Here is a 27,754-nt window from a genome sequence, read left to right on the forward strand (position 1 = left end):
CAACTGAGCTAATGGGCAGGCCCCTGATATTTGGGTCTTGAGTTCCTCAGCTATAAAACGAAGCTTATCACCCCTGGCCGGTCAATCTCCTCTGGATGCTGCTAAGATCCAGAAGGACAGAAGTACTGAAATGGTTGGAAACTTTGGAAAAATACAAGCTCTATGCGCTTGTAGTTTTTCTAGAATCGATGCTATTCCCAGGTGTCACCTATGTTTACAGGTGGCTGCAGGAGTGGGATTCTCCCACCCAGCCTGCCACGCCACTAGCTGGGGTTCTGAGACCGGAGCTACGTGGGCTCTCTTTCTAGGCTAGAGGACACTAAAGCCCCAGTTCTGGACCTCTGCAGAGGGTAAGGCAAACAAGCTAGCCACACAGAACAAAGCCCGGCTGCAGACGCCACGTCTTCGGGCACCACAGGCTCCTACGCTGAGGGAGCTACGTTAGCATACTGGCTAGAAATGCTAAGAAGCAAAACACCAGAGATCGAAGGGGACTTGAAATCATGACCCACGAGGGCAGTTCCCACTTACTTCTGAAGCCAAAGTCACTGAGAGCATCTTTAGGATTTAATCTCTAAGGTACAGCTCGAGTGCCACTCCTAAAGTCTCTGGCCAAGGTGTCCACTCTGGAGCTCAGCATGGGCAGGTTCCCAGCTCAGAACACAAGGTGCCCCACCAGCTCCACTCAGCACCCCACGTGACCCCTGAATTGTGGGCCTCTTTCCGTGGCCACTTTGCCGACAGCCTGGCGCTCTTGGCCAGCTGGGCTCAGCCAATTTATTTCTATGTCTTTGGAGCTAAAAGCACTTAAGCTGCCTTGGATGTGCTTGGGGAATGTGATACACTCAGAAAAGCCTTCTCGAAGGATGTTAGTGTCGGGCTCATTACAGGAAAGTGCCACGTGGATTTAGCGTGCTTGATGAGACTTTCAACATGAGAAGAAAGGAAGTGCCACCCATTCACATCAACTGCCAGATGGCCAGCAAGCTGACCATTGCCACGGTCTCCAGTGAGTCAGGATTTCTCTGTGTTTTAGTAAGCCACGGACAACCCAGTATGATGTCATCCTTGCTCTGTTTTGTTATTAGTTACTGCTCATCTCTTCAAGTTTCATATCCATACATTACATGTTATAGAGGAAAGAACACCGTACACGCAGCATTTGGTACTACCCTTGGATTTAGGAATCTACTGGGAGCCTGGAACTGTGTCTCAGACGATGAAGTATTTCAGCCTCAGGAGTACTTCCAGGTCACCTCAGGCAGTGAGGCGGAGCAGCTAAGCTAGGTGTTGCTACCTGGGGAGGGCAGGCAGAGCGGGGCGAGGGATGGACTAACCTCCTTCCACTTCATTTCCTCCTGAAAGCTGACAACTATCTTAACATGCCTGCCTCCTTCCTTCCGAGCCGCGCATTCACCAGTGCCATCCAGCAACATGTCTGCGAATGGAAAACATCAACAGCCTTAGGCACATGGGGACAGCAAAGCCGGCTTCCTGATGGCCCCGCTGCCAGTGGGCCCGGCGGCGGGGTGTGCCAGGTGTCAGGTGCAGGGGGTGGGCAGGGGAGGGAGGGCAGAATGGAGGATGACCACAGAGATCCACAGCGGACCGACCAGGGAGCCAGCGGGCTGACGATGCGTCTTGCTGAATGGATGTGTGAGGGAGGCTCAACCGAAACAGGAATAGCAACAGCAGCGTCATGGATAAAAAAGGAAAGCATCAGCCTGGAGGTGCTCATGAAGCAAACCCAGGTCGTGGGCACTGATGATGGAATCTGACCCGAAGCCAGGAGGGTCACTGGCCAGGCCAAGGCCTGACGGGAGCCTGCTCCATGGGTGTATGCAGCATTCCGCTAGCAGGTCAGCCTCTTAAATGGATCGAACAGAGCTCAGCATGGGGGACAGGGGTCTCCAAGCTCACGCCTGGGGAACTGGGGGCGCTGGAGCAAAGCATGAGAGGGCTCTCACGGCTGGGCTCATGTTGGTAGCAGACGCACACCCAGACACACACACACGCCAGCGCACACACGCCTGCTGCCTCTGTGTCACTTGCTGATCTGCTTCTCCTGGGCTCCGGCCCCGAGACCAGAGTGCCAGCTGCAGGGCCCAGCCTGCCCCAGCCCTGTGAGCCACTCACCCAGGCTGGTCGACTCGGTAAGGTTTAGGCTGGGCTGGGAGAGGCCCAGCGACTGCCGGGGGGATGCGGAGATGGACACCTGGGAGGGCGCCCGGCTGCAGCCACTGCCCTGAGACTCTGACTTCAGCCGGTCATTCTCAGCTTTCAGCTTCTCTATTTCACTCTGCAAGGAGTAGAGGCAGAAGCTCACTTAGTAGTTGAATGCAATAAGAAAAAGGAGTATGTAAAATTCCCTGCAGGAACCGCGTGGCTCGCCCAGCTGAGGCAAGAGACATGCACAGAGAGACTCTGCTTTTGCTGAATACACAGATATGCCAGGCTCCATCCTTCCAGGGACCTGGCCTTTGCATAGTGGCTCTGACAAGCGTAGCTTTCCCGGAGTCTGGATGTGCCAGGTTCTGTACCGCAGGGCTTCTCAGAGCCTTTCATGATTTTCTCTGCTTTGTGAATCTAAGAGGATACATATTTCCCAAATGCACCTAATGAAGGAACTCTGCTGTCACAGATCCTCACATGGAAAGAGTATTCCATGGATCCACCTTTGAGAAACACTGCTGTCTAGTTAGCACACCTCATGGGAGTCCTTCATTCTGTGAACGTTTGTAAAGAACTTAAGTGTACACAGAGGAGGTAGAATGTCCAGAGAGAAGACAAGGATCTCAGAAGACCTGGATGTCTTCCCCAGGACAGATGAGGGAAAGCCTGTAACAATAAACCTGCAATCCTGTTTGAGGGAGGGAATGATTTCCAGCTGCAGGCCCTGCACAAGCCCTGCACAAGCAGAAGGATCAGGCTGGGCTTTGGGGAAAGGTCTGGGACAGAGGTACCCATGGCCTGTAGAGGGAGCTGCAGTCTGTGGCTACATCTGGCCTAAGCAGAGTGAAGGAAGTGGCAAAGGGGAGGGTGGGGTGCATGAGGAGGGAAAAGGGCCCTGCAGCAGCAGGCTTGCAGGCCAGCGAAGGGGACCATGCTCCAGGCAGGAGGGGCAGGACTACTCTTGTACTTTCACTGGACTACTCAGAGGACTGTGTAGACATAACTGAAAAAGAAAGACACTGAGAATGCAGGGGGTGGCCCCAGACTCCAAGGCAGGCCTGGCTCCCGCCCTGTCCCAGGCTCTCACCTGCATCCTGTTCATGGCCTCCCGGAGCTGGTCCAGCTGGTGGGCGGAGCTGAGGGCTTCCAGGCGGATGTCCGTCAGCTTCATCTCCTTGTCTCTCAGCTCATTCCGGAGCTGCATGACGGTCTCAGCCTCACTATCCATGCACTCTGAGATTCTAGGGAAAGGAAACGTCAGTGCCAACAGCATCTTGGGAGTCATCGCCTTTCCGTCCCATCCTGATCAGGGTGCACTCTTCCTTTGAAGATTCAGCAATTGGAATGGCTGTCCTGTGCCTTTCTGCAGAATTCCAGTCATCAAGAGAGAAGCAGGAGACCGCAAATGGGAGCGGGACTTTCGGGGTTTGAACACCTCCTTGTGTGTAGCACTGCTGGGCCCCGATAAGGACACCATGTGGCCCCTGAGTTCTAAACTCATTCAAAGAACCAAGGTCAGCTCTGTTTTCAAAATGAGAAACTCCAAGGTTAAACAGCTCAGGGATGATTTGTACTGAGCCCAAAAGGAAAGAAAATCAAAGATATAGAATGAAATTGATCTGTTTCTTTTTTCTTTTTGGTACCAGGAATCAAACTCAGGACCTCATGCTTGCCAGGCAGGCACTATGCCAAAGAGAAACATTCTCAGGGCTTAGAAAGCTGAGGACAATGTGAAATGGAAGCTGAAGTTTCATCTGTAATCCCTGTACAGCCTGGCCACTTGTCTTTCCTGTGCAGTTGTGCATGGGGTCGAGGTGACCAGGGGACCATGCCAAGCAGCTCCTTCCTAACAGGCTGGGCTGAGCGCCTTTCCTGATGAGTCTGGGTTCTCTCTAGATGACTGGCAGGTCAGTGCGAAATGGAAGATCCCAAAAGTTACAATGAAATGTGATGTCCCAAAGGACAGCTCCTCTGTTAAAACATGAGTCATCACTAAGGCAGACCTTCTGACCCATCAGACACTAGGCTATGACCAGTGATCTGTGGATGGTATATAAACATTTAAAAATAGATTACATATTACCCATATGATACTAGTCAATGAAAACTTTAATTTACAGAAAAAAAAATCTGTGAACTTTACTATTTTATTTTTAATAAAAAAAGGTTTTATATGCTACGCAATCATTCACAGAAAGTTTGGTAGGACTCTACTTGCCTATAATTATCTGCCTAGGATTTGACAGGAAATACAGCAACTCTCGCACATATCTGAGTAAAGTAGTTTAGCTAAAGAAAGGGTCTCCATTGCTTTTCTGTTTATGGTAGGGACTGTTTTTGAAGAATGTAACTTGCTTTTAAATTATATTTGCATGTGTGCCCTTACCACGTGACACTAGAGAGGCTGGTCCAGGCACAGTGGCTCCACCTCCCACAGCGGGACCCTTTGCCGGCTTTCATTCCCTCTGTGCTCTCGGAAGCTTCCAGAAGTTTCTCCCCATGGCATCTCTCTCAGCAAAGGGAAGTGCACTGATGATTAAGTCATTCCTACCTACTTGGCTTCAGGATTTTACACACAACTATTTCAAGATAGAAGTTGTTCCCCTCGCCCCTTGGATTCTTTTTTAACAAATGGTCCAACTTAAGTTTTCATAAAATTAAAACTTTTCTTAAGGTCAAATTTGTCTCTTTGCAATGACATGATGAGTTGCCAAATAACTGAGATTATTTTAAATGTTTTGTTCATGTTCTTGTTTTATAATTAAAATGTATAGTCAGCATAAACAAAATAAAACAAAACAGTGCTGCAGATTCAAAAGATCATAGTATCTGGGGTATTTGGTGATCCAGAATAGAAAAGCTTGACGCTTACTGAACTGAAGATGGGGGAAAACAAACAATCCCAAAACCCCAAAACCCCAAGTTCATAAAGTTACTGATGAGGCCTGAGGGCGGTGGGAGTTTGTAGTAACCGCAGCAAGACCTCTTGCATCTGCTCTCCAAGACCAAAGCACTGGGTTGGGAGCCAAACAAAACTTGACTAGGCGAGGGGGTAGGCACTTTAATTGCTAAAGAGAAACGATTTATAAAACTATTAAAAGAAATATAATTGTATCTTGGGGGTGGAAAGACATTTTGCCTTGAATAGGCAAACCTTTCTAGTGTGGCTTTCTTGACCCATATATGATCTGTTTGGATTTAAGAGTAAAGCCACATCTTAGTTTTATAAGACAACACCAACCTAGGAAGTGTTTCACCTTCAATGTCTTCTTGAAAAAGGCAAGGTCCTCCAGAAGATGTTGTTATTCCTATTTCATACCCATGAGAAATGGAAGCCAACAGGTTTCAGACTAAAAGGGCCAGAGATGTAGAAATGCCTTTGGAATGTAGATCATCCCAACCGCCAACCCCAGCTTTTTGCACTCTGAATAGTCTGGAGTTGGCAAGTTTGATTTACACAGCCCTGTTTTCTTGTGTTTGAGAGGTGTGCAGGGGTGGGAGTGGGGCTGTAAAAACTGGTTCTTTCCTGTGAGCGTGATAGCTTCCTGGTTTCAATGGAGCAGAACTTATGAACCGAACTCCACCGTGACACTCCATTCTGAGCCAAGCCATGCCCTGCCCAGAGGGAGGAACCCACTCCACAGTACAGGACAGTCTGCTGGAGTCCTTGGGGTGCCAGGCTGGTCCACCTCACACTCCACATAAGCCACTCTGCTGGAGTCCGGGTCACCCAGCTGGTGCCCACCCCCCAACATTCCCTCAGTACACATCTGTGGATTGTTTCACATGAATTACTCTGCAGAACGTGGCCAGTCGATGACTGTCCAGAGGCTAGGGCTTCAGTGTCTGTCCACCTCAAAACTTAGCGAATATCCATCCCCAAAGCCACAGGTGATAGCTGGAGGGGTGCTCTCACGGGTAATGAGCATGACATGAACTCCCTGGGAGTGAGGCCCAGGGCCTGAATCTGGGCCTTAGAAAGATCAAGTGAGCAGGCTCACTCCGGCTCATCACAGGATGCTCTCCACCTCACCACCACCTAGCAGCAAGGCCTTCAAAACAGTGCCACGGGCCACATAAACGTCTAGGCTTTATACAGCACTGGTCTGTAGCTCTTCATTACAGCAACAGAAAATACCCTAAGACGAAAGAGACACAAACTAAAATGAAGACAACTTGTGCTGGGATTGAAAGTCTTCCACAACTCGCTGCCAGCGAGGGATGCGACGCAGCACAGAGAGGCCACAGACACCAGTTCTCTGGCGGCAGTCAGAACTGGTTTCTTGTCCCTGTCCCTACTGTCTAAGATAAAGCGTTCGTTTTCCCTTGCTTGGTTTCTTCTGCTCATAGGCTTATGTTCCAACACCAAGAGTTTCACTGTCCTTCCAGGTTACCTTCTTGGGGGCTCCAGGGTTTTCTTGGGTCTTTTCTAGCATCTGTCTTACTATGCGATACATAGTAGGTGCTCACCAATGCTTGCGCAGTGCATCGACTGGACTAGGCATAAGAAGCATGCTCCTCTCTTCACTTTGCATACCACCAACTCTACAAAATATAATTCTCCCCACTTCTAACATGGGGAGCCTGAGGCAGAGATACTAACATGCCCAAGTCATACCATTCAAGTGTGACAAGGTTGGGATCCATTTAGGAAGGTCCTGCTTAGCTCCTGCACGGTACCCAGTTGGCACTAAGTACACACTGGTCCATGCTGTGGACCGACCACTGACTGGGGCAAGTATGTGCTCCTGACCCTGACCTACTATTCCAGCACGTTCCCATCATCCTGTCCAGGGGCAGGGCTGGTGGCATACCTAATTCCAAACGCCTCCAGTGTGGGAAACATCGCCTTCCCGCAGAGGCCATTCCTCTCGCCCACGGGGTAGAGAATTCTCCCAGCCCAGCTCCTCTGCCTCTGGTTCCTTCTTTTGAACTCCCTCTCCCATCTAGATTTGTACATTCTTACAAACCTTTCAAGGTTGGAAAGGAGCACTTGCTCTCAGCCCACCCTTTGGAAAACTTAACCAAAAACAAACAACTCCAGTGTCCAAGGAGACCAAGGAATGTCAGAAAAGGGCTCGGGAGCCAAGAGCCTGCCCTGCCCTGTCCCTATGGGGAAAGTGGTTTGGGAGGAGCATCCTGTCCTCGCGGAGGGGCCCACACAGCAGCATGCAGCCCCACCGCTCTCCTCTCCTCTGACCTGGCCACCCGGGTTGTGTGGCCAACCTTCTAGTCTGTCCTCTGAGGAGATTCTTTGCTCTCCTCTTGGACGTCCTCTCACCTTGCCAGCTGCTCTTCTTCCTCTTCTGCAGCTTCACATGTCAGCATGCCACAGAGCTCAGCACTTGCCACTGTCCTCTTCCTTATCTCTAGCCCCTTGGAGAACTCCTGTTTCCCCACTTTCAGTACCACCCAGGATTCCACGTCACTCCAATGCTGCCTCCCAAGACCCTAGGCAGGCTGGCTCCTACAAAGAGGATCTGCCAAGCATCTTGATCTTATGGGGTCCAAGCCAGAGCGTCTGATTCTGAGACTCTCCCAGCCAGGTCTCCCACCCAGCCCAGTCGCCCAAGCTGCAGATCCAGGAACATCTAAGATTCTTCTTTCCCCGTTCTGATGTCTGCTCTACCCCATATGCCCTTGGCTTTTCTTCTAGAACTAAACTCTTCAAGGGCTCACCAGTACCATCATTCACTCCCACCACCAATTAGTTGAGTGCCTTCGAATCCAATATGGTACCCACCTCCACGGCACTTTGGGGGGTATGGTGAGGGACAGGGGACAAAATTCTAAGGAGAATCTATACATCAGATGGAAAAAAAAGTCACAAACACAATTTGGGGCTGGGGAGATGGCTCAGTAGAATAAGTGCTTCCCAGGCAAGCACAAGAGCCTGAGTTCAATCCCCGGTTCCGCAAAAAAAAAAAAAGTCACATATACATCATATGGGTATAAGTACAATGGTAAAATATGAAGCGAGAGGGAGAGGGATGGGTTTACTGACCTGACAATGTGACCGTCCAGAGGGGCGGCCTATCAGATTGGGCATGACGAGGGCAGAGGCTGTGAGGTGGGAGTGGGGTGTTTAAAGAACAGCTTGAAGCCAGAATGGCACGAGCCAGGGAGGGGGCTGCTGAGTCCGGTGACCCCCTTCCTCTTGCTCCTTATGCTCCTGTCCACAGAACTTGTCCAGATGGTCTCCTCTCTCTGCCCAAGCCTCGCCCCTGGCCACCTCTACACATCTACTCAGGAGCCACTTCCCCTCTCCTCCTACCACTCTGTCCCTTAAGTACTCAGTGACAGCTAGGCTGGCCACCCCTCTTTCTCAGACAAATCTGCTTGGTTTCCACTCTTGCTTCCTCGCCGTGTTTGGGAGGCCACCCGAGCCCAACTGGGAAGAAGCCAGAGGCACGTCTTGCAAGGCCAGCCTGCAAAGCCTTCCTACAGGTCTCCCCCGCGTCCTACCAGCTTCTGCCCTGGGTGGAAACAGAGCATCCTGCAGAGTACCTGTTCAGGGCAGCCATCTGCTGATGAGGAGAGCCACACTGGGTTTGGAGCAGGCCAGAAATAAACAGTGCTAAGTAAAGTCACCAAGCTTGTGATGGAGTTCGTTGCTGCAGTTAGTGTTACTGACCAGAGCTAAGTGGCAACTGTTCCATACACAGGTCTGGGCTGACACGACACCCTTACAGAGGGGCCTTTCCTGACCACAGCATCTCAAGTTGCTGCCAAGTACTTTGTATCCCAGCTCTGTTTTCACTCACAGTATTAACCCTCCGTGCTACCTGACTTGACTAGTTCATTTAGGATGCTGCATTTAACATCCACCCATAACTCACAGCACATAGCGTCAACCAGAGATGGAGCTGCATTGGTCCTCGATGCTGCTGGAACAGAGCTAGGAAAGGTGCATCACACTGAGTGGAGGCTCAGGAGCACAGTGAGAAGTGCTGTGTCACATTCCCAGTGGTCCCTGCTGTCCCCAACGCTAACGCTATCCTCACACTCTGCAGGACACCAGGCACACGGTGCCTGCTCTGCTGGCTACACGACACAGAGCTCAAATGAACATATCAAGAGTAGGTGATTGGTTACTTCTTCTTGTAAGGGAATGAATAAATCGGGATGCCTGGTTGGAGGACGGCCTACGTAAATCTGACTTGTTTACTTGCTGGGCACCTGGTTGACCAAGGAGGATCCATGTTCTCCACTATTCACTCTGGCCCATCACTCAAGAATTCACAAGGCAGACTGGGGCCCTGCCTTCAGAGTTCCTTTGCCTTTCTCTTTCCATGAGGACATTACCCCCTCCCATAGCAGAAGTGCACGTCCGTGTGTCCATCCTCTTGTTACAGAGCACCCTAATGGCATAGGAGCTCTCTATATTCAGTGGTGACCCCAGGGGACCATCCTGCACCATGGTGTGGTGAGGGATGGTTTCCACTCTCCCACTCCACATCTTCTGTGCAGTTGGTGTGTGACAGAGACTTGGCCCCTGGACGGTCCCATCTTCCATATACTTCTGGCACCCACTGAGGAGGTACCTCAGGCATCAGTGCAAGCTGCTGCCCTCAGGGGCTGGCTGGGTGAGCAGACACAGGGACAGCACTACGGACCTCTAAGCCTCCTGAGAAGAAAGAAAGATGGCCTGGGATGGAGGCCCTTAGTCACACAATCTCACTCGCCTCTCTCAAGCAATCAGTGAAGCACGTGCTGTCACCTCCACGTTAACCCACAAGGCAACTGGGATCCATAACACCAATCTCCGCTTTCTAACCCTCTCCCAGGTGCTACTCTGACCCCAGCCCAGCTCCTCTCTTCTCTGGCTTGTCGCCTTCCTTGCAGGCTATATATAACCCAGTTCATCGTGGATTCTAATTCCAGCCCAGCATGGAATTCAGCCCTACAGGTCAGAGGTAGCCTTTCTGTCTGCCGCAGGGAGCCAGTTGTGCTACCTTTTGAATGAATACCAGGGACTCCACCCACCCACACCAAGCCATTCCAACTTGGTGGCTCTTCTCCATGTCACTATAGCCCAGGGGACAGCGCCCAAATACCTTGTATCCCCACAGAAAGATGTATAAGCGTCTGTCTCATAGTAAGTTCACTAGAATGAATCATTTTACAAAATACACACTCCTTTGGTAAAGAGGACAGTCACTAAATCTCTCCAGCTTTTAAAGATCCAATTTGTGACAGTAAAGACTTAACAAATTTTGAACAAAGAAGAAAAGTATAATCTGAGTCTTGTCACCCAAATGAGCCAGAATTTCATCAAAAACTGCAAACACTCCTTACACCAGCTCCCCTCACGGTAAATGGTCTGGCTCTTTAACAACAACCATCCTTTGACGCGGCAAGCAATGCAAAGCTAAGTCACTTTAAGGCCAGCTACTAGCCCCAGGCACCAATGATACACCATCAGCTACACCTGAGTTTCCTTTGTCACGCAACCTTCCCATTCCTAAAACATGGAAAAACCAAGGAAAGTCCCATTAAAGTAAAATACAAAAGGTCCAAGCAGTCCATGGGTTGTAACAGGACCCCCAGCCGCTGTGTCTGCAGAGGCTTCAGAGAGGTGCTACAGACATCATGTGACAGACAGGGTGGCCCCAGTGGACAGACTTACAGAGAGTTGGAGTATGAGTTCCTCAGCAGAGGTGTGGACCCCGTGGACCCCGTGGACCCGTTGTGTGGTAACTTTGGTGAAGAAGGCAAAGAAGAATCCGTCATCTCCTCGATGTCCGAATGAGAGGATGCCGACTTCGGGGACTTCTTCTTCCCAAAAGCTTGCTTGAAGGAGCTGCGCAACTGAATATACGACGAGATCATTAGCCTCACAGGAGCTGCCCCAGCGCCTAGGCCTTGGCTAACCAGAGACATGCATAGAAAAGAGCTAGTAATTCTCCCGACTCCCCCCAGCAATGCAACAGGAGCTCACAGCTCTGTGGAATCAGTGCATTAAGGGAAGAAGAGTTATCCGGTGCTGACAGCTCGAAGGACTGGACCTGTGGGTGACATTCCATGCCTACTCTGGGGGCAGTACTAGGTGCCAACAGCAAGACAGAGCCTGGCCCAGCAGGTGGGTGTCGGGAGGATGAGGGCACACAGCAACAAAGCGGGATGCACAGACGGGTGACAGTGCCAGGACGAGGTTAGTCATATCAGTGGATGGGTTAGCTTGGTATCTGATAGGGAAGTTTGTCTCGCTTACCTCATTGACCTGCCAGAGACAATGCAAGCAAAAACGGGGAAGGGGAAGGAAAAAAGACAATTTTTAACAGAGAAAGCCAGTGACTGGGAAAGCTTTGGATTTTTTTGGACGCAACATGGCTAATAAACACCAGGCCAAGAGGAGCTCTCCAGGGCGCACCCAAATCTTTACCAGCACGGGGCGCCTCCCTCAGTCCCGAGAGGACAGCAAAGGCAGGCCCTGGGGGCCCTATGACTTGGGTCCTCCCTGCCTCACTGAAGAAGCTGCCCCTACCTTTTGAGCTTCTCTGCCTGTCCCTGCCACTTATCTGTCAGCTCTTGGTGCTTGAGTTTGGAGCAGGAGTGGGAGCTTGGGGTCTCTTCTGCACAATGGCAGCCTCGTGGCTGTGCTGCTCCCAAAGGGTTGTACAGCCCCTCGCCATCTCTACTTGGATAGGGAAGGTAACCTGGTAAGCGGGGAATCAGCCATCTCAGTCAGCAACGTTGGACAGTCAGTTAAGACATACATATTTGTAGCCACATTAGAAAAACGGGGGCTGGGGATATAGTTCAATGGTACAAGCAACTGCCTGGCAAACACCAAGTCCTGAGTTCAGTTCCCACTTCAAAAAACAAAAAAAAAAAGAAGAAGCTGGTATAATTTCCTCAAACAAGGAGATAGACCTCAAAGTTCTAACAAGGATATGATGAATTAAATGCAATTCTCTGCCACGCGTATGAAGCATGCTATAATGCCAGCTACTTGGGAGGCTGAGGCAGGAGGATGGGTACATTCCAGGCTAGCCCCAGCAACTGAGTAAGCCTCTCTCTTAAAAGAAGGAAAAGGGAAGAAATCCCCCCGTTCCAAAGAATTCTGTGAAAGCCATGAGCATGTATTTTTCTAAGCCAAAAAGATAATATCTTGTCTTAAAAAAAAGGTCTTTTAAAAACAATTAATTTCCTTTATCTAAAGTCTATTTTCCTTCTGAAAAATATATTTTAGGGATTTTTCTTTACTGGTGAGAAATTCAGAAAATGGGCCATTTGCCAAATCACTGAGACTTTTCTCCACCAGTGGGTTTCATCTCTAACTGCATGTCCAGCTTGCGGGAAAATCTAGACCCTACCACTCTCTCATTTTCTTCTTCTGACCGCATTGCCGGAGAGTAGTCATAGAAACGGAAGGGTCTGGCACACAAGCCAGCAAACTCAATCCTTGCCCCGACCTCTGGTGAAAAGCCAGGTAGAAGAGGAGATTATGAAGATTAGGCAGAATTAAGCTTCAGGAAAAGCTGAGAAGGCCAAAATCACCCACACTCCCTGATTTCACTGATAACCAAGAGCCTGGATGTAACATAAACAAGTTTTATTGCTTGACTGGAAGAGAAGAGATGACTGAGACTTTTCATAGAAAATAATTTTCTCTCATCAGCTCAAAATTCAAATCAGACTATTTATTCACCACATAGTAGAGGGCAGCATGGGTTAATCCTATCTAGCCATCTCAGTTGAGTTGACTAAAAGCTATTCATTAGTAACTTAAAAAAAAACTATCAATCAGAATGATGAGGGGGTCACACTGAGCTGGCCTGTTAATTTGCCTCCAAGGCCAATGATCAATAATCAAGATCACTCGACTCCCAATTCCTCTATCACTTGACCTCGCCACCCATCCAAGACAGCACAGAATGAGTGAGTGGGGTATGGAATGAATGGGACACTGAAGCCACAGTGAGAACACAGTGCTGCCGGCATTGACAGAGTGGGTTCTTTGGGCACTGGCTAGCTTCAGATGTCTTGGGGTGCCCGTAACAGCAGCACCAGGAAGTGCTCCAAAGCCCCCACAGTGAGATCAACAACTGGCCGGTAGTGGAATTTTCCTAGGATAATGGGTGAAACTGTTTAAAGCTGCCATACAGAAAAGTATGCAGCTCTCTGGGATTAAGGACACGGGGAGAAACACTCCCACAGAGATGAATTCTATGAAGCTCTCCATGTGGAGGTAGAATCCCAAGGTTAGTGCCAGCTCCAGCTCATAATGTTGGCATTAGGAAACTTTCATTTAGAGAACCTGGTTAAAAATTTTCCCCAAAAGCTTGGTTTGATGCTACCTTAGGCAGGTAGATAAAAAATTAAAGATGGTAGTAGAGAGTAGGATAATTACTGATTCATGTTCAAAATCCACTTTTGGAAGTGAGTAAAAAGAGGCCACTTAAGAATCAAGTTGTTCTAGGACTCTGCAGCCAGCACAGATGAGGAAGAAATAACACATATATGAAATGAAAGATGAGCGTATCACATTAAGTCTCATGAAAGGGAAAAACTACAGTGTGGTGGTTTCATCTTTCCTCATGTTTTGCTGAGTACAACATTGGTTTTCCTAAAAACCTTTCAGTAACCATCTCTGAGGATCTGCTTCTAAAGCTCTGTGGCTCTGAGGTGAGGGAAGAGGCAACCTGGGCTCTGTCTGGGGGACACCGGTCCTGCAGCACACTCTCTCACCAGTACCCTTGGAGAGTACATGCTCACCCAGTTCTTCCTCTTCTTTTTCTTGGAGTCACTCTCAATGTTGCTGCCCACGCTGGAGTGGCTGGTGGCACTGTTGATGCTGGAGACACTGTCGGAAGAGTGCTGCCTGCGGATGCGGAGGTCTGTGGCCTGCGAGGAGCCGTTTCCTGGGAGTGAGGCAGGGTGGGTCACCACCTGCTGATGTGGGCCCAGTCCCTTCTTTTGGGGATTGGCCCTGGAAATGCAACCCACACATCTGGGGACCCCCAGCTGTTTTCCACAGAGACATCTATCACCTCTGACACCCCCTGCTGGTGTACAGGACTCGAGGTAGATGGGTGCTATGTCCTCTTTGGCCACTTAAATGCATCTACCTCTTCCTACTTTGCCAAGAAGAAGTGCAGGGAGGCTTAGGAGACAATGTCCCCAACTCTAATCCTTTAAACTATACCCAGGAAGGACAATGTGACTGAACTGAAAGAGCAACCATCTTTGTTGCTCGCCCCATCTACCTGCTCCTTTGCTCTCTTCTGTCTTTCACAGTGCTGGAATGCAAGCCAGGGCCTCATGCCTGTGAACAAGTACGCTGCCCCTGAGCTGCAGCCCAGGCCCACTGCTCTGCTGTCCTGCTCCTGGCCACAGCTGCCTCCTGCAAGCAGCCAGCCCACCTCAGCCGGGCCTTCCACATGCTGCCGCCCCCACTTGCACGTCTCTTCCCCTTCTCTGTCTGGCCAGCTCTTGCCAGTCCTTCCTGTCTCCATTCTGCCCTTCCTTTGCTTAGGAGGCCCAGTACACTGAAGCCCAGGGACACTGAAAATAACAGCGGCTCTTGAACTAGCGCTCTTGCGTCTTCCTGCTGAGGCTGGGGCTGTACCCAGAGCCGCATCCCAAGATCACTGGCTTCAGAGCCAGGTGCACGCAGGGACTAGCCCATGAGGTGTCTGCCTCCTCTCTGACCTCAGGAGGCAACTATCTTCCCTGAAGCTCTGGGCTCTCCCCAGTACAATGAGGACAAAACTAGAGTGACACACATCTGGTTGTTGTGGAAGGCAAGTAAGATTATGAATTAAATAATAACAAAACCAGCCTGGTGCTTAGAGCACAGGGGTCCCACAGTGCTGGCGACTGGCAGTGGACATTCAGTCTGTTTTCTACGGCTCATACTGTCGGCACAGGAGGTAACTCACTCGCATGTCTGAGTTATTTTTAAGCCCAACGACAGACAAAACAACTAATTCAGACAAGTGTTCCAGGCCAAATAAGAGTCCCGATGAACCCACTTCCATGTCTCCCATGTCAGTATGTAAATACAGAAGCCCAGAGGGAGTTCATACAGCTTGACGCTCTACCAAGAGAGGCATGCTTTCTTTCTCTGAGACGGCACTATGAGGATGAGTAGCCATCTCCATGGAGGCCTGCCAGAGACCAGGCGAGGTGCGCGCTGACGGGACCTGCCCTACGCCTGCCGGCTCTCAGGCGGGGAGGTTGCCTCATGCGCCGCCAAGAGCACCCGGTGCTCTGGCTGAAGCCCGTTTCCTACTTTACCTTTGCAGTTGAGCTCAGGGGTGTTAATCACTCCATTAATGGCAGCCTGGGCAGCTGCGTTCTGCTTCTTTAGCAGCTCGATGGTCTTTCTTAACTCGTTCAGCTCTGAATCCTATGGATGAAAAAGACATATTGGTCCACCCAGATGCATTTTGTGTAGAGCTGTAGTGACCTCCAGGGAAGGACAACTTAAGGAGGAAGGAGCTCAATAGGACCTTCATGTCCTGAATGAGGTTGGACCAAAGTGGGCCATGCTTCAGCGTGACAGCCTATAGTAGTAACACAGCAGGAGAAGAATGGGACCACAAGGCTGGCCCTTGCTGCCTTTACTGTCACACAGTCATTACTCAACAGCTCCACTCTGGGCAGTTATATTCACGGGCCCAAGAAGTAAGTTGGAGTCTACGTACTTGTCTGAAGGTAAAGGGCCTCATATGTTTCGGTTTGCTGTGCACTCCAAGTGGGGAGCCAAGGCCTTACCTTCTGCTCGGCCGTCATGGTCAGACTCTGGAGCCTGATGGTCATGTTTCCAAGACTCTGCTCAAAGGCTGCCACGAGGTGGGCCTGCAAGGGGGAGCAGGTGCTCAGTTAGGTTCCCGGCGCAGCAAGGGTGCCTAAGTGATGCTGGATCTCCTGAGACCCCTTGTCCGGGGTCCTGCCCCCTTCTCCCATCTTCTTGCATTCCCCTCCCCACTCTTTGGGATTCATTGTATCTGCTTTGACTTCCTCCACACCCTGTGGTCCTTCCCAACCCAAGCCCCTGGGCATCCTTTTCCCCTCTCCCTGGCATGCCCTTCCCTCCTAGCTAAGCTGGTTTTCATACATCTGTCTTAGGAGCACTCAGCTAAGGCCTTCAGGACACCTCTGGCCTGGGCCAGTTCCCGCATGTTCACCATCTCTCTGGCAAGCTTCGCTAGCCTGTAGTTAAAAATACACGCGGTCTTGTGAGTGTGGGCTTACGTCTATGTTCCCTGCTACCCGTGGGATGATTTTGTTCAGCAGGCAACAAGCACACACTAGAGATTTGTTGTAAGCATGTTTGCAGAATGAACGAACAAGTGGGCGGCATATTTTGCTTGTCAGAATCCGAGTTAATAGCAGGCATTGGAAGGCCCATCTGCTGCCTCCCCGGAGAAACCTCCCCTGGTTGCCTTGGGGAGATCTGACTTCCCTGTAGGCTCCCACGCGTTATGCCTACGTTGGTTAGAACACATCAGTGCTCCCTGATTTTATACATCGTTAGGAGGCTTAAACCATATGGCCAATCATAAGTAAACTATGCATCCATTTTTCAAAGATGTTACAAGATGGGGGAAAAAGTCATGCATTTTAGAACTAAGAAACATAGCATTTTTCTGCCTGCACCTTCTCTGCCAGTTCCCTTTCCAGGGGAAGTGAAAGCTTTGTGTCCCAAACTCAGGCCTTCTCCCCAGGGTACAGAGTAATAAAGGTGTGAAGGATCCTGGGATTACCATTAAGAAAAGACTGAGCCCCAGCCAGGCACAGTGGTGCACACCTGGAATCTCAGCACTCTGGGAAACCAGGAAGACGGCAAGTTGGAGCCCTGCCTGGGCAACTCAGTGATCTACTAAGATCCTACCATGAAATAAAAATTGAAAAAAGGGCTGAGGCCATAGCTCATTGATAAGGTTGAATATCTAATACTGAAAAAAAAAAAAAAAAAAAAAGCAAAACAAAACTACAAAGAAATCAAGAATAAAAATGCTTTTACAACTTCATGCTAAGGAATTTTCAGCAATGGATTAAGATTCCATTAGCTGGGCTGGCCAGATAGTTCAGTGTATCAAAGCTCCTGCTTAGGCAGATACATGGACCGGGGTTCACCCCCAGCATGCAGTGCTGGCCCCACTCTTGGGGCGTGCTGAAAAGGCAATTGAGACTGGGCGTGGTAGTGCATCTCTGTAATCTCAGCACCTGGGAGGCTGGAAAAACAGGAGGAGCACTACGAGTCAGATCTATGTAGTGAGACCCTGTAGACCCTGCACTAAATACATAAAAAAAATAAATAAAAAGACTCTAGTAGCTAGGCAGGATCATGAGACCTCAAAACTCCAACTGTACAGTAGAATGGGGCAGGGAGCTGGGCACCAGACATGGCGGACCGGCAGGCCTCGCATTTGATGACGATCAATGCTCTGACTCTCTCACTCTCCTGACTTGCGCAGGTCTGGGGCAGTTCAGTCTCAGGGGTCATCTGAGGAGAGACTCAGAAGCCCCGCTTCCTTCAGCACACAGGAATGGCAGAAGCTAAGAAAGAAATCTAGTCTTGGGCCAGCGAGATAGCTCAGCAGACTAAACGCCTGCTTAGACAAGCACAGGGACTGGGTTTCAATCCCCAGGCACCACATGCTACGCCAGCCCTGCCCCTGGGCGGGCTGCACTCACACCAAGTCTGGGCATGGTGGAGCACCCCTGTAATCCCAGGGCTGGGGAGGCTGAAAACAGGATGATCACTACAAGTCTTAGCTGCACACTGAGACCCTGTATTGAATACATAAAAAAAGAAAAAAATCTAGTATTATGGTTTGGACCTGGACTGTTCCCCCAAAACCTTGTGTGTTCTGACTGTGATTAGACAGTGGTGGCACTAAATTCCATCTGCTGAGAGTGCTATTAGGCGGGGACGCATTGGTGGTGTGGCCTGCAAGGGTCCACCGTGCACTCCCGGCTCCTCCCTTCTCTCTCTACTTTCTGGTTGTCCCCACACTATGAGAAGCTTTCCTCTGCCCGGGTCCTTTCACCATGCTGTCTGCATTGGACCCAGTCAACCTTGGACTGAAATGCAGCCAAAATAAACCCTGCCTCCTTCACGTTGCGGGGGTCGTGCACTGTGTGACCCGGCGATGACCAAGTGGCTGAGACAGCTAGGATCAACTGCTGGGACGAAGCAGGGCCCCTTGCGACAGGCTGGGAACCTTTCCATGACTTTTCTGGCTGCATTTGAGATCTCTACTAAAAGTGGCAAAAATGCCTCTGTACTTAAAGAGACATGCTGTGGTTTGCGGTGGAAAACATGGTAAAACTAAAGCCACGCAGTTCCAGACAGTCCACAGTGCACTAAGGACAGGGATCAGGACACGTTTGTCTAAATATCATCATGCGCCCTTACAGAGAAGAGGTTTGGTGCAAACGAGTGGATTTCTACAGATTTCATCTCTGCATTTGGCTGCCACCCACAATTCTGTTGTGCTTCTCATACCTTCTCTTCGGTTAAAAACAAAACCAAAAACCTGACCCGAGGAAGACTGTCCCTAAGAAGGTGCTTCTGCAGACTGCAGAAAGCCACACTCCAGTCCTAGAGCCAGAGGACCGCATCCTGCTGGCCAGCGAGCGCTGCCTCTGTGTCCAGAGGGTGATTATGAAAACACGAGAGGAGAGGCAAGCCGCACGCGGTGGGAGCCACACAACAGCCTTCTCATCAAAAGCACTCTCACATTCCCAGGGAAAACAAACACAAGTGGTGTGGAAACACCAGGGAAGGTGGTTGTGAGTAGTTTGTCTTAGAAAAACAAACACAGCCTGCTCTGTGAGAAAGACGGCAGACAATAAGCCATGTTAGTGCTGCTGATGGTGTGCGGCAAGACTAAATATTTACTTTAAAACAATACCAGATTCAGTGGCTTCTAGGAGGAGGAACGCTGTTTGGGACAAGGACACGAGATCTCACTGTGGTTCCTCTGGAGCAGAGAGTAGAGCTCAGCAGGGCCCAGTAGGACTGGGGGGTGGCGGTGGGGGTGGAGCTAGCCCTAGCGCACTGAGGAACAAGCTGATTACTACTTGTTGATCAGCAAGGGCTGCAACAGCTCTTAACTAGCAGCCTCTCAGAACCCCCAGGGGGAGGCGACTGTCAAACCTTGCATGTTCGGGTCACACCCAGGAGACCCTAGCTGTTGGGTCTGTTGTTGGTTCTGGGTTCAAATGCACCTATTTGGTTATCCAGATGATCAACCTACCCCCTAGACCACGTCTTTTTTATTTTATTTTATTTTTTTTATTTTTTATTTTTTAGGACAGGGTCTACAGGGTCTCACTGCATAGATCAGACTCATAGTGATCCTCCTGTTTACAGCCTCCCAAAAGCTGGGATTAAAGGTGTGCCCCACCATGTCCGCTCTCAATCAACATCTCTGCACATCCTTGGGGCGAGCGGACCAGCATGGCAGGCCCTGGGATCGAACTCCTGGTCCCTGCATCTGCCTAAGCAGGCACTTTAATCTGCTGAGCTATTTGGCTGGCCTACTTCTGCTATTTTTTAAATAAGATCAAAGCCTCAGAATTCAGTTCTCACTTCCATTTTGGATGTCCTGCTGATAGCAGCATTAGTGGTGGCAGAAGCATTAAAGAAATACAAGATCACACGACACAGTCATTTAATATGTTAGGGTTGGAGGGGGCGAACAATGAAAGGCTTCCAGAAATGCCGGAGAACCTAGGCTGGGAGAACCTAGGCTGGGACGTGGTTTCCTTGAGCAGATTCAAGCTCAAGCTGGGAATCCCCAGGCCAGACTCCAACTCAATGATTGCCCTGGAGCACTGGCTCAGGGTCCTGGTCACAGCAAGACAAAGTTTTGAAGTCACTTTCCACTTTAACAGTGCTGCAGGCTCCCACAGGGTGCCTCCCAACTGGCTCCGGCACATCTGTCCCAGGTCTCAGGCGGGGCTATGAACTCACCGGCAAGAAGCCCTGACTCACGGGCCTCTGGGCGACTTTTACGACCTCGGGCTCTGCCTTTCTGAGCACTAGGTCCTGGCCCTGCAGCAGAGCCCCTCCTCTGGCCATGGGATGGGGCGGGCCTGCCTCCACTGTGTCTGCTGATCTCGCTGCTGCCTGCACTCACACTAGGCAGGGCTCTGTGCTCTGCTGTTTGTCCTTCTCTCCCACCTTCATGCCTCACATCCTAATTACGGTCTGGAATGCTGGGTGAGCTTTCACCTTGGCATTTGCACACAGGTCTTTCTCTGAGGCTGAAATGCGTCTCCACCCACCCCTGCACCCTAGGAGACACCCATCAGGCATCACCTCTCTGGGAAGTCCTGCCTGGCCCTCCTCTGCAAAGGCCAAGACAGGTGTTCCTCCCCATGTTTTTGCAGCCTCCTCTCCTTATCTCTGCCATAACCATGTTATAGGAAAATTATTTGTTTTGTCTTCCAGTTGTCTCAGAGGCAGAATGCTGAGATAACAGCGACGGCTCGGGCTGCCTGCTGAACTCACAGCGCCCGGGGCACAGCTGGCACTCAAAGCCCTTGGTGAGCTGAATGCAGGTTGGCAATGTTGCATGAACACGTAATCATGCGTATTATAATTACAAAGCAGCTTGGCTATTTGTTCTGGAACCCTAATTTCGTTTTTCCTCCTTCTTTTTTTTTGTTTTGTTTTTAGTTTGCCCTTAAGATCAAAATGTTCACAAAGGAGAAGGCAAAGGAAACCAGTGTTTTGGCGAGCACAGACTGGACGAGGTGAGGGTGAGCACAGGCGTTAAGGAAGGTCAGGCGGACAAGCGCTCCCGGCCCTGTTCTGGGTTGGGGGCCCGAGGCGGGGCCAGAAGCAGGGGTGGCGGCGTCTGAGCTTACGTTTGCTGTCAGCTGCGTGGTCAGTGCCGAGACCTTCTCCTGGGAAGCATCCAGTTCCCGTCGCAACTTGCGGATCTAAAGATGACAAGGCACAGGGTTATCTGCTGTGGGACTCTACTCCCAGGTTGTGCCCAGCGAGGTATCAGGCAATAGAAAAGGAGCTCCAACCAGCAAACCGCTGCTTACCTCCGACTGGCACTTTTCTTCTGGCTGTAAATAAATCATAAAGAAAATCAGACAAGGTTAGGAGCAAAGAGCAGTGCAGTCCAGTCTATGGGGGAATATCAAATTTGGATGTTTAGAAATCTAGTTTCTCTTCTGGTGTATGTCTGTGGGTAAACTGGTTCAGGAAACCTGGCGCAATGGAAAGGTCAAATACAACCAGACTATTATTTTAAGGAATTAGGAAAAATTAGAACAATGTTCCAACTGCTTGGCTGTGGATAGCTACGCTGCCTTCCCATAGAGACGGGAATAAGGTCAGGTGCTCAGGAGAAGGTAAATAATGGAAAGGACACGAGCCAGAGTCAGCAAATAAACATGCAGGATGCTAAAGTTAAATAGCTGTTAAGAGCCTAAGCGTGTCCTACGCAATATTAGGGGCATATTGACAGGAAAACATCACTGGTTTTGATCTGAACTTCACATTTCAGAGGGTACCCTCTCATTTATCTGACAATCCCATCTTCTAGGGGACAAGAAGAAGGCTGCTTTGTCGATCCTGCTCCATTTTGTGCCTCTGTCTCACCTCTAGGCCACTGCAGCAGGAGCTGAGCAGACAGGCCTCAAAGGGCGGGGGCTGGGAATCCCTGTTCAGCCAGTTTTCGAGGATAAATGGGACCTTTATTTTCCTGCTGGCTGCCGCAAATTACCCATTTACCAATGATCTCCTACGAATTATAAGTGAACTCTTATGACTATTCTTACTGCACAGCCTTCCGTGCTGGTTCTGGGTAAATGGTGACATAGGTAAGATTTTCAAGTCTCCCTTGTCCCATAGAGGAGCCCACATGGGCTAGAGGAACCTGCTGTAGGAGGAACCTTTCTTCCTTGTTCCCCAGTTCTCCTGGGGACCCATAAAGAAGAACCCACTCCTTTCTTGGCAATATTAGAAGTGTCCCTGCCCTTCCCCCAACACTCCACTTTCCCCAGGGGTGGGAAGAAAGACTTGGAAACCAAGGAGGGGAATCAACGTCAGTAAGGACCCTATTGTGCCCCTGAGTCTTTGGAGCAATCTGGTCTAATTTTATTAGTAATAAACCCATAACTTTTAGAAATCAACATCTGACTCTAGTGTCTACTCCTATTAGTTCTGAATACAAAGGAGTATGATTCATTAGATCCACTTCTTTTGTGCGTGGTACTAGGGATGGAGCTCAGGGCCTTCACAATGAACTAAATCTCTATCCTTTTCTATCCTGAGACATGGTCTTGTTAAGTCAACAAGTTGACCAGGTTAGGCTTAAACTTGCAAACCACCTACCTCAGGCTCCCAGAGTGCTAGGACTACAGGCATGTGCCACTGTTAGTATTTGTGTCTAGATGTCTAGATGTCCCCACAGTGTCTCATGCAGCCATAGGTGGGGCTTTTTTAGAGGTGGCTGGATTTAGAGTGTGTGATGCTGAGACTGATTAAAGGCAGAAGATTAGGGACACTACGATTAAGGGTGTGAATACTGCCTGCCCTAAATAGCCAGGATAAGATACAAAAAATAAAGAGCCATGGTTGCTTTTCTACCTTCTGCCTGCCACAGACCTCTTCTTCTCGCAACGCCTGTCTGCCGTGCCACCCTGCCTTGCAGCCCACCCATCACGAGCCCAGACCTCTACAAACTTTGAGTTAAACACACCTTTCCTCTCTTAGCATGTGGGTGCTGGCTATTCATTTCAGCACTGAGAAAAATAACTATGACAGTACCATGCCCAGCTTCAGCCCTGGCCACTGCCTGTCACTGTGCCCACCTGTCTGGGGGCATGCACGGGTCTCCATTCCAAACAGCAGCTGGCAGAACTCACGTGCTCTCTGCCCCACGCCACCACCGCTCTTCTCAACACCAGGGAACACTCTGCGGGGCTTTGGGCCCCATCTTGTGAGCCGTTCCCCTGGGAACTCTACCACTCCTCCCTCCCAATCAGGTTTCGGGCCAGACGTGCCTCCTGGAGGCCCTCCCCTCCCAGGGCAGCCACGACTACTCCACGGCATTCATGTAGCCATCAGGGTGCCTTTTCTTGCATTTTTAATTAAAATTGCAGGCAACTTTCAGGCAGAATGAACATGTTCATTTAAATATCTAAGAATTATATAGATTTTAAGGAAAGACCCTGCTGTTCTGTAATTAGAGCCTGAAAGACTCCCAGCTATTAAGACTTTCATCCTAGACCTCTTGGTCTGAGTCTGTGGTGAACTCCTGGGACCTCTTCTTAGACAACAGATAAGAACTAGCTCAGTGTAACATTCACACAAAAGCCCGAGCACTGTTCCTGCATTTCAAGTTTCCAAGACGCTAACAATACCTGAGGGCCCACGCATCACTGTTAGGGGTAGCAGACTGTAGCCAGACTCGAAGTTTTCCTTGGATTTGTGAACTACTCTGGTGTGGAAATAGTCAAATGTTAGGCCTTTTGTTTTGGTCTAAAAACAGCAACGTGGATTCTCAGAGGAGCCACCCATGACAGGAAATGGGCACTCTTGGTGCTGGACTCATGGAAGGGCGAAGAGGTGCCAGGGAGCAGACAAGATCACCTGCTCACTCCTGACACTGAGGACAAAACAGACGCTCATTTTGTCTCCCAGATGACTGAGTGGTCCAAAGTCAAGGTGACAATAAACTAAGATTACACTGTGGGCTCCTCTTATTGTCAATAAAGTTGAAATTAAACAATGTTATAGGGCTCGGGAGAGAGCTTGGTGGTCTAAGCACCTGCCTGGCAAGCGCAAGGACCTGGGTTCGATCCCTGGCACTGCATGCCATGCCAACCCACCCTGGGTGTGCCAAGCCAGCCACCAGGTGTGGTGGTACATGCCTGTAGTCCCAGCGCTGGGGAGGCTGAGACAAGGGGATCATTACGAGTCTGAGCTGCATAGTGAGACGCTGTACCAAATAAATAAATAGATTTAAAAAAAGATATTTTTAAATGTTATAATTGGTTTTTGACACATTAACTCAGGACAATTTCAAAGTTCACAAAAACACCATCTTCAAAACAGGAACTCCCCGAAGACAGGGCATCTACGGCTAGAGGTTCCAAGCGTTGACATGAAGGGCATCGATGGGCTGAATACCCAGAGGAGGACAACGGCGCCCTTGCTGCCCTGCCGCATGTATCCAGCCCCCCACATTTCATCCCCTGCTCGTGATGGGAGCCCTGGGGGTTCTGCTGGGGAAACACGGGGCAGCACGGCTGCTCTGTAGCAACCCTGAGAAACTAGACTCCTGCGTCCCTAGGTGCCCTCTGGCGCCTCTGGCTTTCTCTTTCGGCACTAGGCGGCTTCCTCCCTAACCCATACCCTGAGGGCTTGGTCCAGCGCCTGGGGCACACTGTGCCAACAAGTACTGGGGAAGAAGCCAGTGTAGGCCTGAAAGTACCATCTGGGGCGGCCAAGTGTCAGAGTGCCATTCCAAAGGAAAGAACTTAATTTATCCTCTAGCTGACAGCTGGAGGACCATCCTCATGCCTCCCCAGTAGAGAGTGGCCTCGTTAAGACCCAGTGATGAAATGACGTCAGGCAGGGTGACCAGTTGAAGAGAGGAATTTTGGAGCTGGAGAAATGTGGTGGATAGGAACAGAGTGAGAGTTTCCAGTTTCTTCAAATCGGACTACGTCAGCAATCATTGCAGTCTGCTCACAAAAGGCCTACAAAACAGCAGCCGCCGCCAGCCTCTTTAACTTAACTCTGGCATAGTCTTTTATTTTAAAGGGGCAACACACAACCTGTACTGCTACAAAGTCCATAATCTTAGTGTTGGCAAAATCTGAATTATTTACATATATGTATTTTTAATGTATTTGGTACAGGGTCCCACTACGTAGATTGGACTCATGGTGATCCTCCTGTTTTCAGTCTCCCAAGTGCTGGGATTATAGGCATGTGCCACCACCCAGGCTCAGTCACCTCTCAGCATGCCCCTTGGGCGGGGCCGGCGGGGCACACGGGGATCGAACCCTGGCCGCTGCATCGGCCTAAGCAGGTGCTTTAGTCCGCTGAGCTATCTGGCTGGCAAAACCTGAATTATTAAAAGATTTGTTTCCATGGAATTGAGGGTTAAAGAATTAAAGTAACTTTTTCTGTACGAATTCCCAAATGAATATAAATTAATTAATGTGAATCAATTATCCCAAATTAATAAGAATTCCTAAACGAATATAACATTAATTATATTCAGCTTCTGAGCAACAGATGTGCAGCCGGTGACGGCCGGCAGGGACTGCTCACCCCGAGTGGTGCTATGTTTATCACTTAGATGCATTTTAAAATTTCTCTCAAGCCTACTTTTTGACCAGCTATGACTAGGGTCAAAACAACAGTCCTTTTCCTCTAGGAGTTTATACTGTAATGAAAAGTAACCTTCAGAACATTTACTCCTCGCTACGACTCCATAAGAGGGGACTGCTCTGCATTCTTTACTGTAAAGAAATTGAGGCAGACGGAAAGTAAACAAAACTGTCCAGGCCTTCCCCTAGAGTGGACCAGCAGGTGGCCCGAGCCTGTCGCACCTTGCAGCCCATTTCCATGGAAAAACCCACCACTTTAAAAACAGCAGCCTGCTCCTGACCCATCCGTGCATTATGACCAACATGTGCTTGAGAATTTCAACTCTTGTTCCCTTGTTAGTGCGTTCCCTCATGGTGGAAGTTCTCTCTGGAAAACTCGTATGTTCTCTTTTACACGTGGTTTTACACAGTGATTTTGCTCTATATATGACAAAAGATTGATCACAGCCACCCAGCATTGATTTATACTCACTGTAGAATAAATGGACGACGTGCTGGAGACCAAGGACAGTGATGATCCGTGAACTATTAAAGGAAAACAGAGAGGTGAGCTGGCTTCTAGGAGCCAAAAAAGGGACAGGCAGGAGCAAAGGAGCATTAGTGACACGGCCCAGCCAGGGATGGGCAGCTCGCCCTGACCCCACTTTCTCAGATGGGGCAGATCAGTGTCAAATAAGAGACAATTTCCAAAAGAACTCCCTTTCTTTTCCTTCCCCATCCCCCTATAATCGTCTAAATACACTTTTATTTCTCAACTATCAAAATAATATATGACTCTGAAACAAAATCTTTCAAGCACAAAGCAGCATTAAAAAACATATTTATTGCTATAAGCTGTAGTGACTTATAATCCCAATAACCAGAGGCAACCTCCTAGCATGCCAGCATATTTTATTCCACTCTTCCCTCTAATGTAATTCTTTCTGAGACTGTGCTGCATACATATTTCATATCCTGATAGCATCAGTTGCTTGTAGACACAAAAAAAGATGAGCTGATCATTTTAAACCCAACAGGCTGTTGGCCAACAGTAAATTCATCTTTAGACAATGTAGCAGAATATTAGTTTTAAAAACCTCTCCCCTGAAATAAAGATCTTTCATTTGATTTCTCTCGTATCCGCAGAGTGACAGCCGAGAAGTGCCCCACTTCCTAACTCAGGTTGGTACCAGTTGGCTCACACCACACTTGGGATTGCTGAGCACCCCCACCCCTTCCTGTCTCTGATCAGTGTAGACACTGCCATTGGTGTTAGGTTTAAAGCCTGGTCTTTCCTCAGATGGGATACTCTGGCTGTCTTGTGCTTTTGGGAACTGGGTTCCATGTTCTGGGCACCTCCTTGAAAGACAGAACTACCCCTGCGTTAAGGCTCTGCACGGCTTGAATGCCTGGACCCCACACTGCACTGTGCAGCCTGCAGTGGGAGCTGGCAAGGGGCTTTCCACAGGCATCATGTGGCACTCCCAGTGCAGCTCCAGAGTGGGCAGAGGACACCAGCCAACAGCACACCGATGAGCTGCTCTGCCTAGCTGTCAGTGCTGCCCGAGGTCTCTCCATCAGCCTCTCCGAGACTCCTGTCACTCTGGGACTCCCACACTTCTCTCCTGAGCACGGCCGCATCCTCCTTCCCACCTCTCAGTCTCTGCCCATGCATTTCTCTCTGTTTAGGATGCATCTAAGTACCGCCCAGGATCCCAGTCAGCAAAGTCTCCAGCAAGGCCTCCTTCATGAAGCCGGCCTTTGCTTGTTTCCCCTGGATACGCCCCCGGATGGACTCCCTCCATCCCCTCTCCACTGGCTCTTGGTTCTCCTTGGTTCTCTTCTTGACTAACAGGTGCAGTCTCCAAGCCGCCACCGTATCGATCACAACATCCGTCCTTAGCAAGGGCTTGAGTTCAAGATCTTTTCCTTCATCCAGGACTAATCTGACTTCCATGCCATAAAAATCAGCTGCAGGCATTAGTGGCCAATAATAGCTTTCTATGACAATACACTGCATGCAAAAAATAAAGGCCTCTAAGGCCCCACGTTGGTGGCCTACTGTTGCAAAGCAGGAAGTTACTTGAGCTCAGGATTAGATGGGGATGGAGAGAGCTGAGCTGGGGGTAACACTGAAGGCTGAGTCAGGAGTAACAGTGCCTTGTCAATCACGTGTGCATGCCAGCCCCGCTGGAGGCCAGTTCCAGACACCAGCACAGGACCTGTGGTTGCTGGGAAACAGAGCTGTTTTCTCCTCCTTTTCACATCTCAC

The 27,754-nt window shown here is 49.8% G+C and overlaps 1 protein-coding gene across 11 annotated transcripts in view; it reads right to left on the bottom strand.

Annotated features, from left to right (window-relative positions):
• Positions 1 to 27,754, bottom strand: part of Nav2 (neuron navigator 2) — a 394,179-nt gene that overhangs the window by 26,245 nt on the left and 340,180 nt on the right. For 8 of the 11 annotated variants that reach the window (XM_023702826.1, XM_004642702.2, XM_023702823.1 and 5 more), the window contains 11 exons: positions 25,976 to 26,028; positions 21,196 to 21,219; positions 21,010 to 21,084; positions 15,898 to 15,981; positions 15,418 to 15,529; positions 13,894 to 14,039; positions 11,387 to 11,395; positions 10,802 to 10,983; positions 3,260 to 3,413; positions 2,137 to 2,299; positions 1,338 to 1,438 (listed from right to left, as the gene is read on the bottom strand). In XM_023702826.1, the coding sequence (XP_023558594.1) occupies positions 1,338 to 1,438; positions 2,137 to 2,299; positions 3,260 to 3,413; positions 10,802 to 10,983; positions 11,387 to 11,395; positions 13,894 to 14,039; positions 15,418 to 15,529; positions 15,898 to 15,981; positions 21,010 to 21,084; positions 21,196 to 21,219; positions 25,976 to 26,028 (1,103 nt within the window). The remainder of the gene's footprint in view (positions 1 to 1,337; positions 1,439 to 2,136; positions 2,300 to 3,259; positions 3,414 to 10,801; positions 10,984 to 11,386; positions 11,396 to 13,893; positions 14,040 to 15,417; positions 15,530 to 15,897; positions 15,982 to 21,009; positions 21,085 to 21,195; positions 21,220 to 25,975; positions 26,029 to 27,754) is intronic. The other 3 variants (XM_023702824.1, XM_023702821.1, XM_023702825.1) reach the window with 1 other exon arrangement.

Source organism: Octodon degus, unplaced genomic scaffold (assembly GCF_000260255.1).
Source record: "Octodon degus isolate 3935 unplaced genomic scaffold, OctDeg1.0 scaffold00159, whole genome shotgun sequence".
In the NCBI taxonomy this organism is placed as follows: domain Eukaryota; kingdom Metazoa; phylum Chordata; class Mammalia; order Rodentia; family Octodontidae; genus Octodon; species Octodon degus.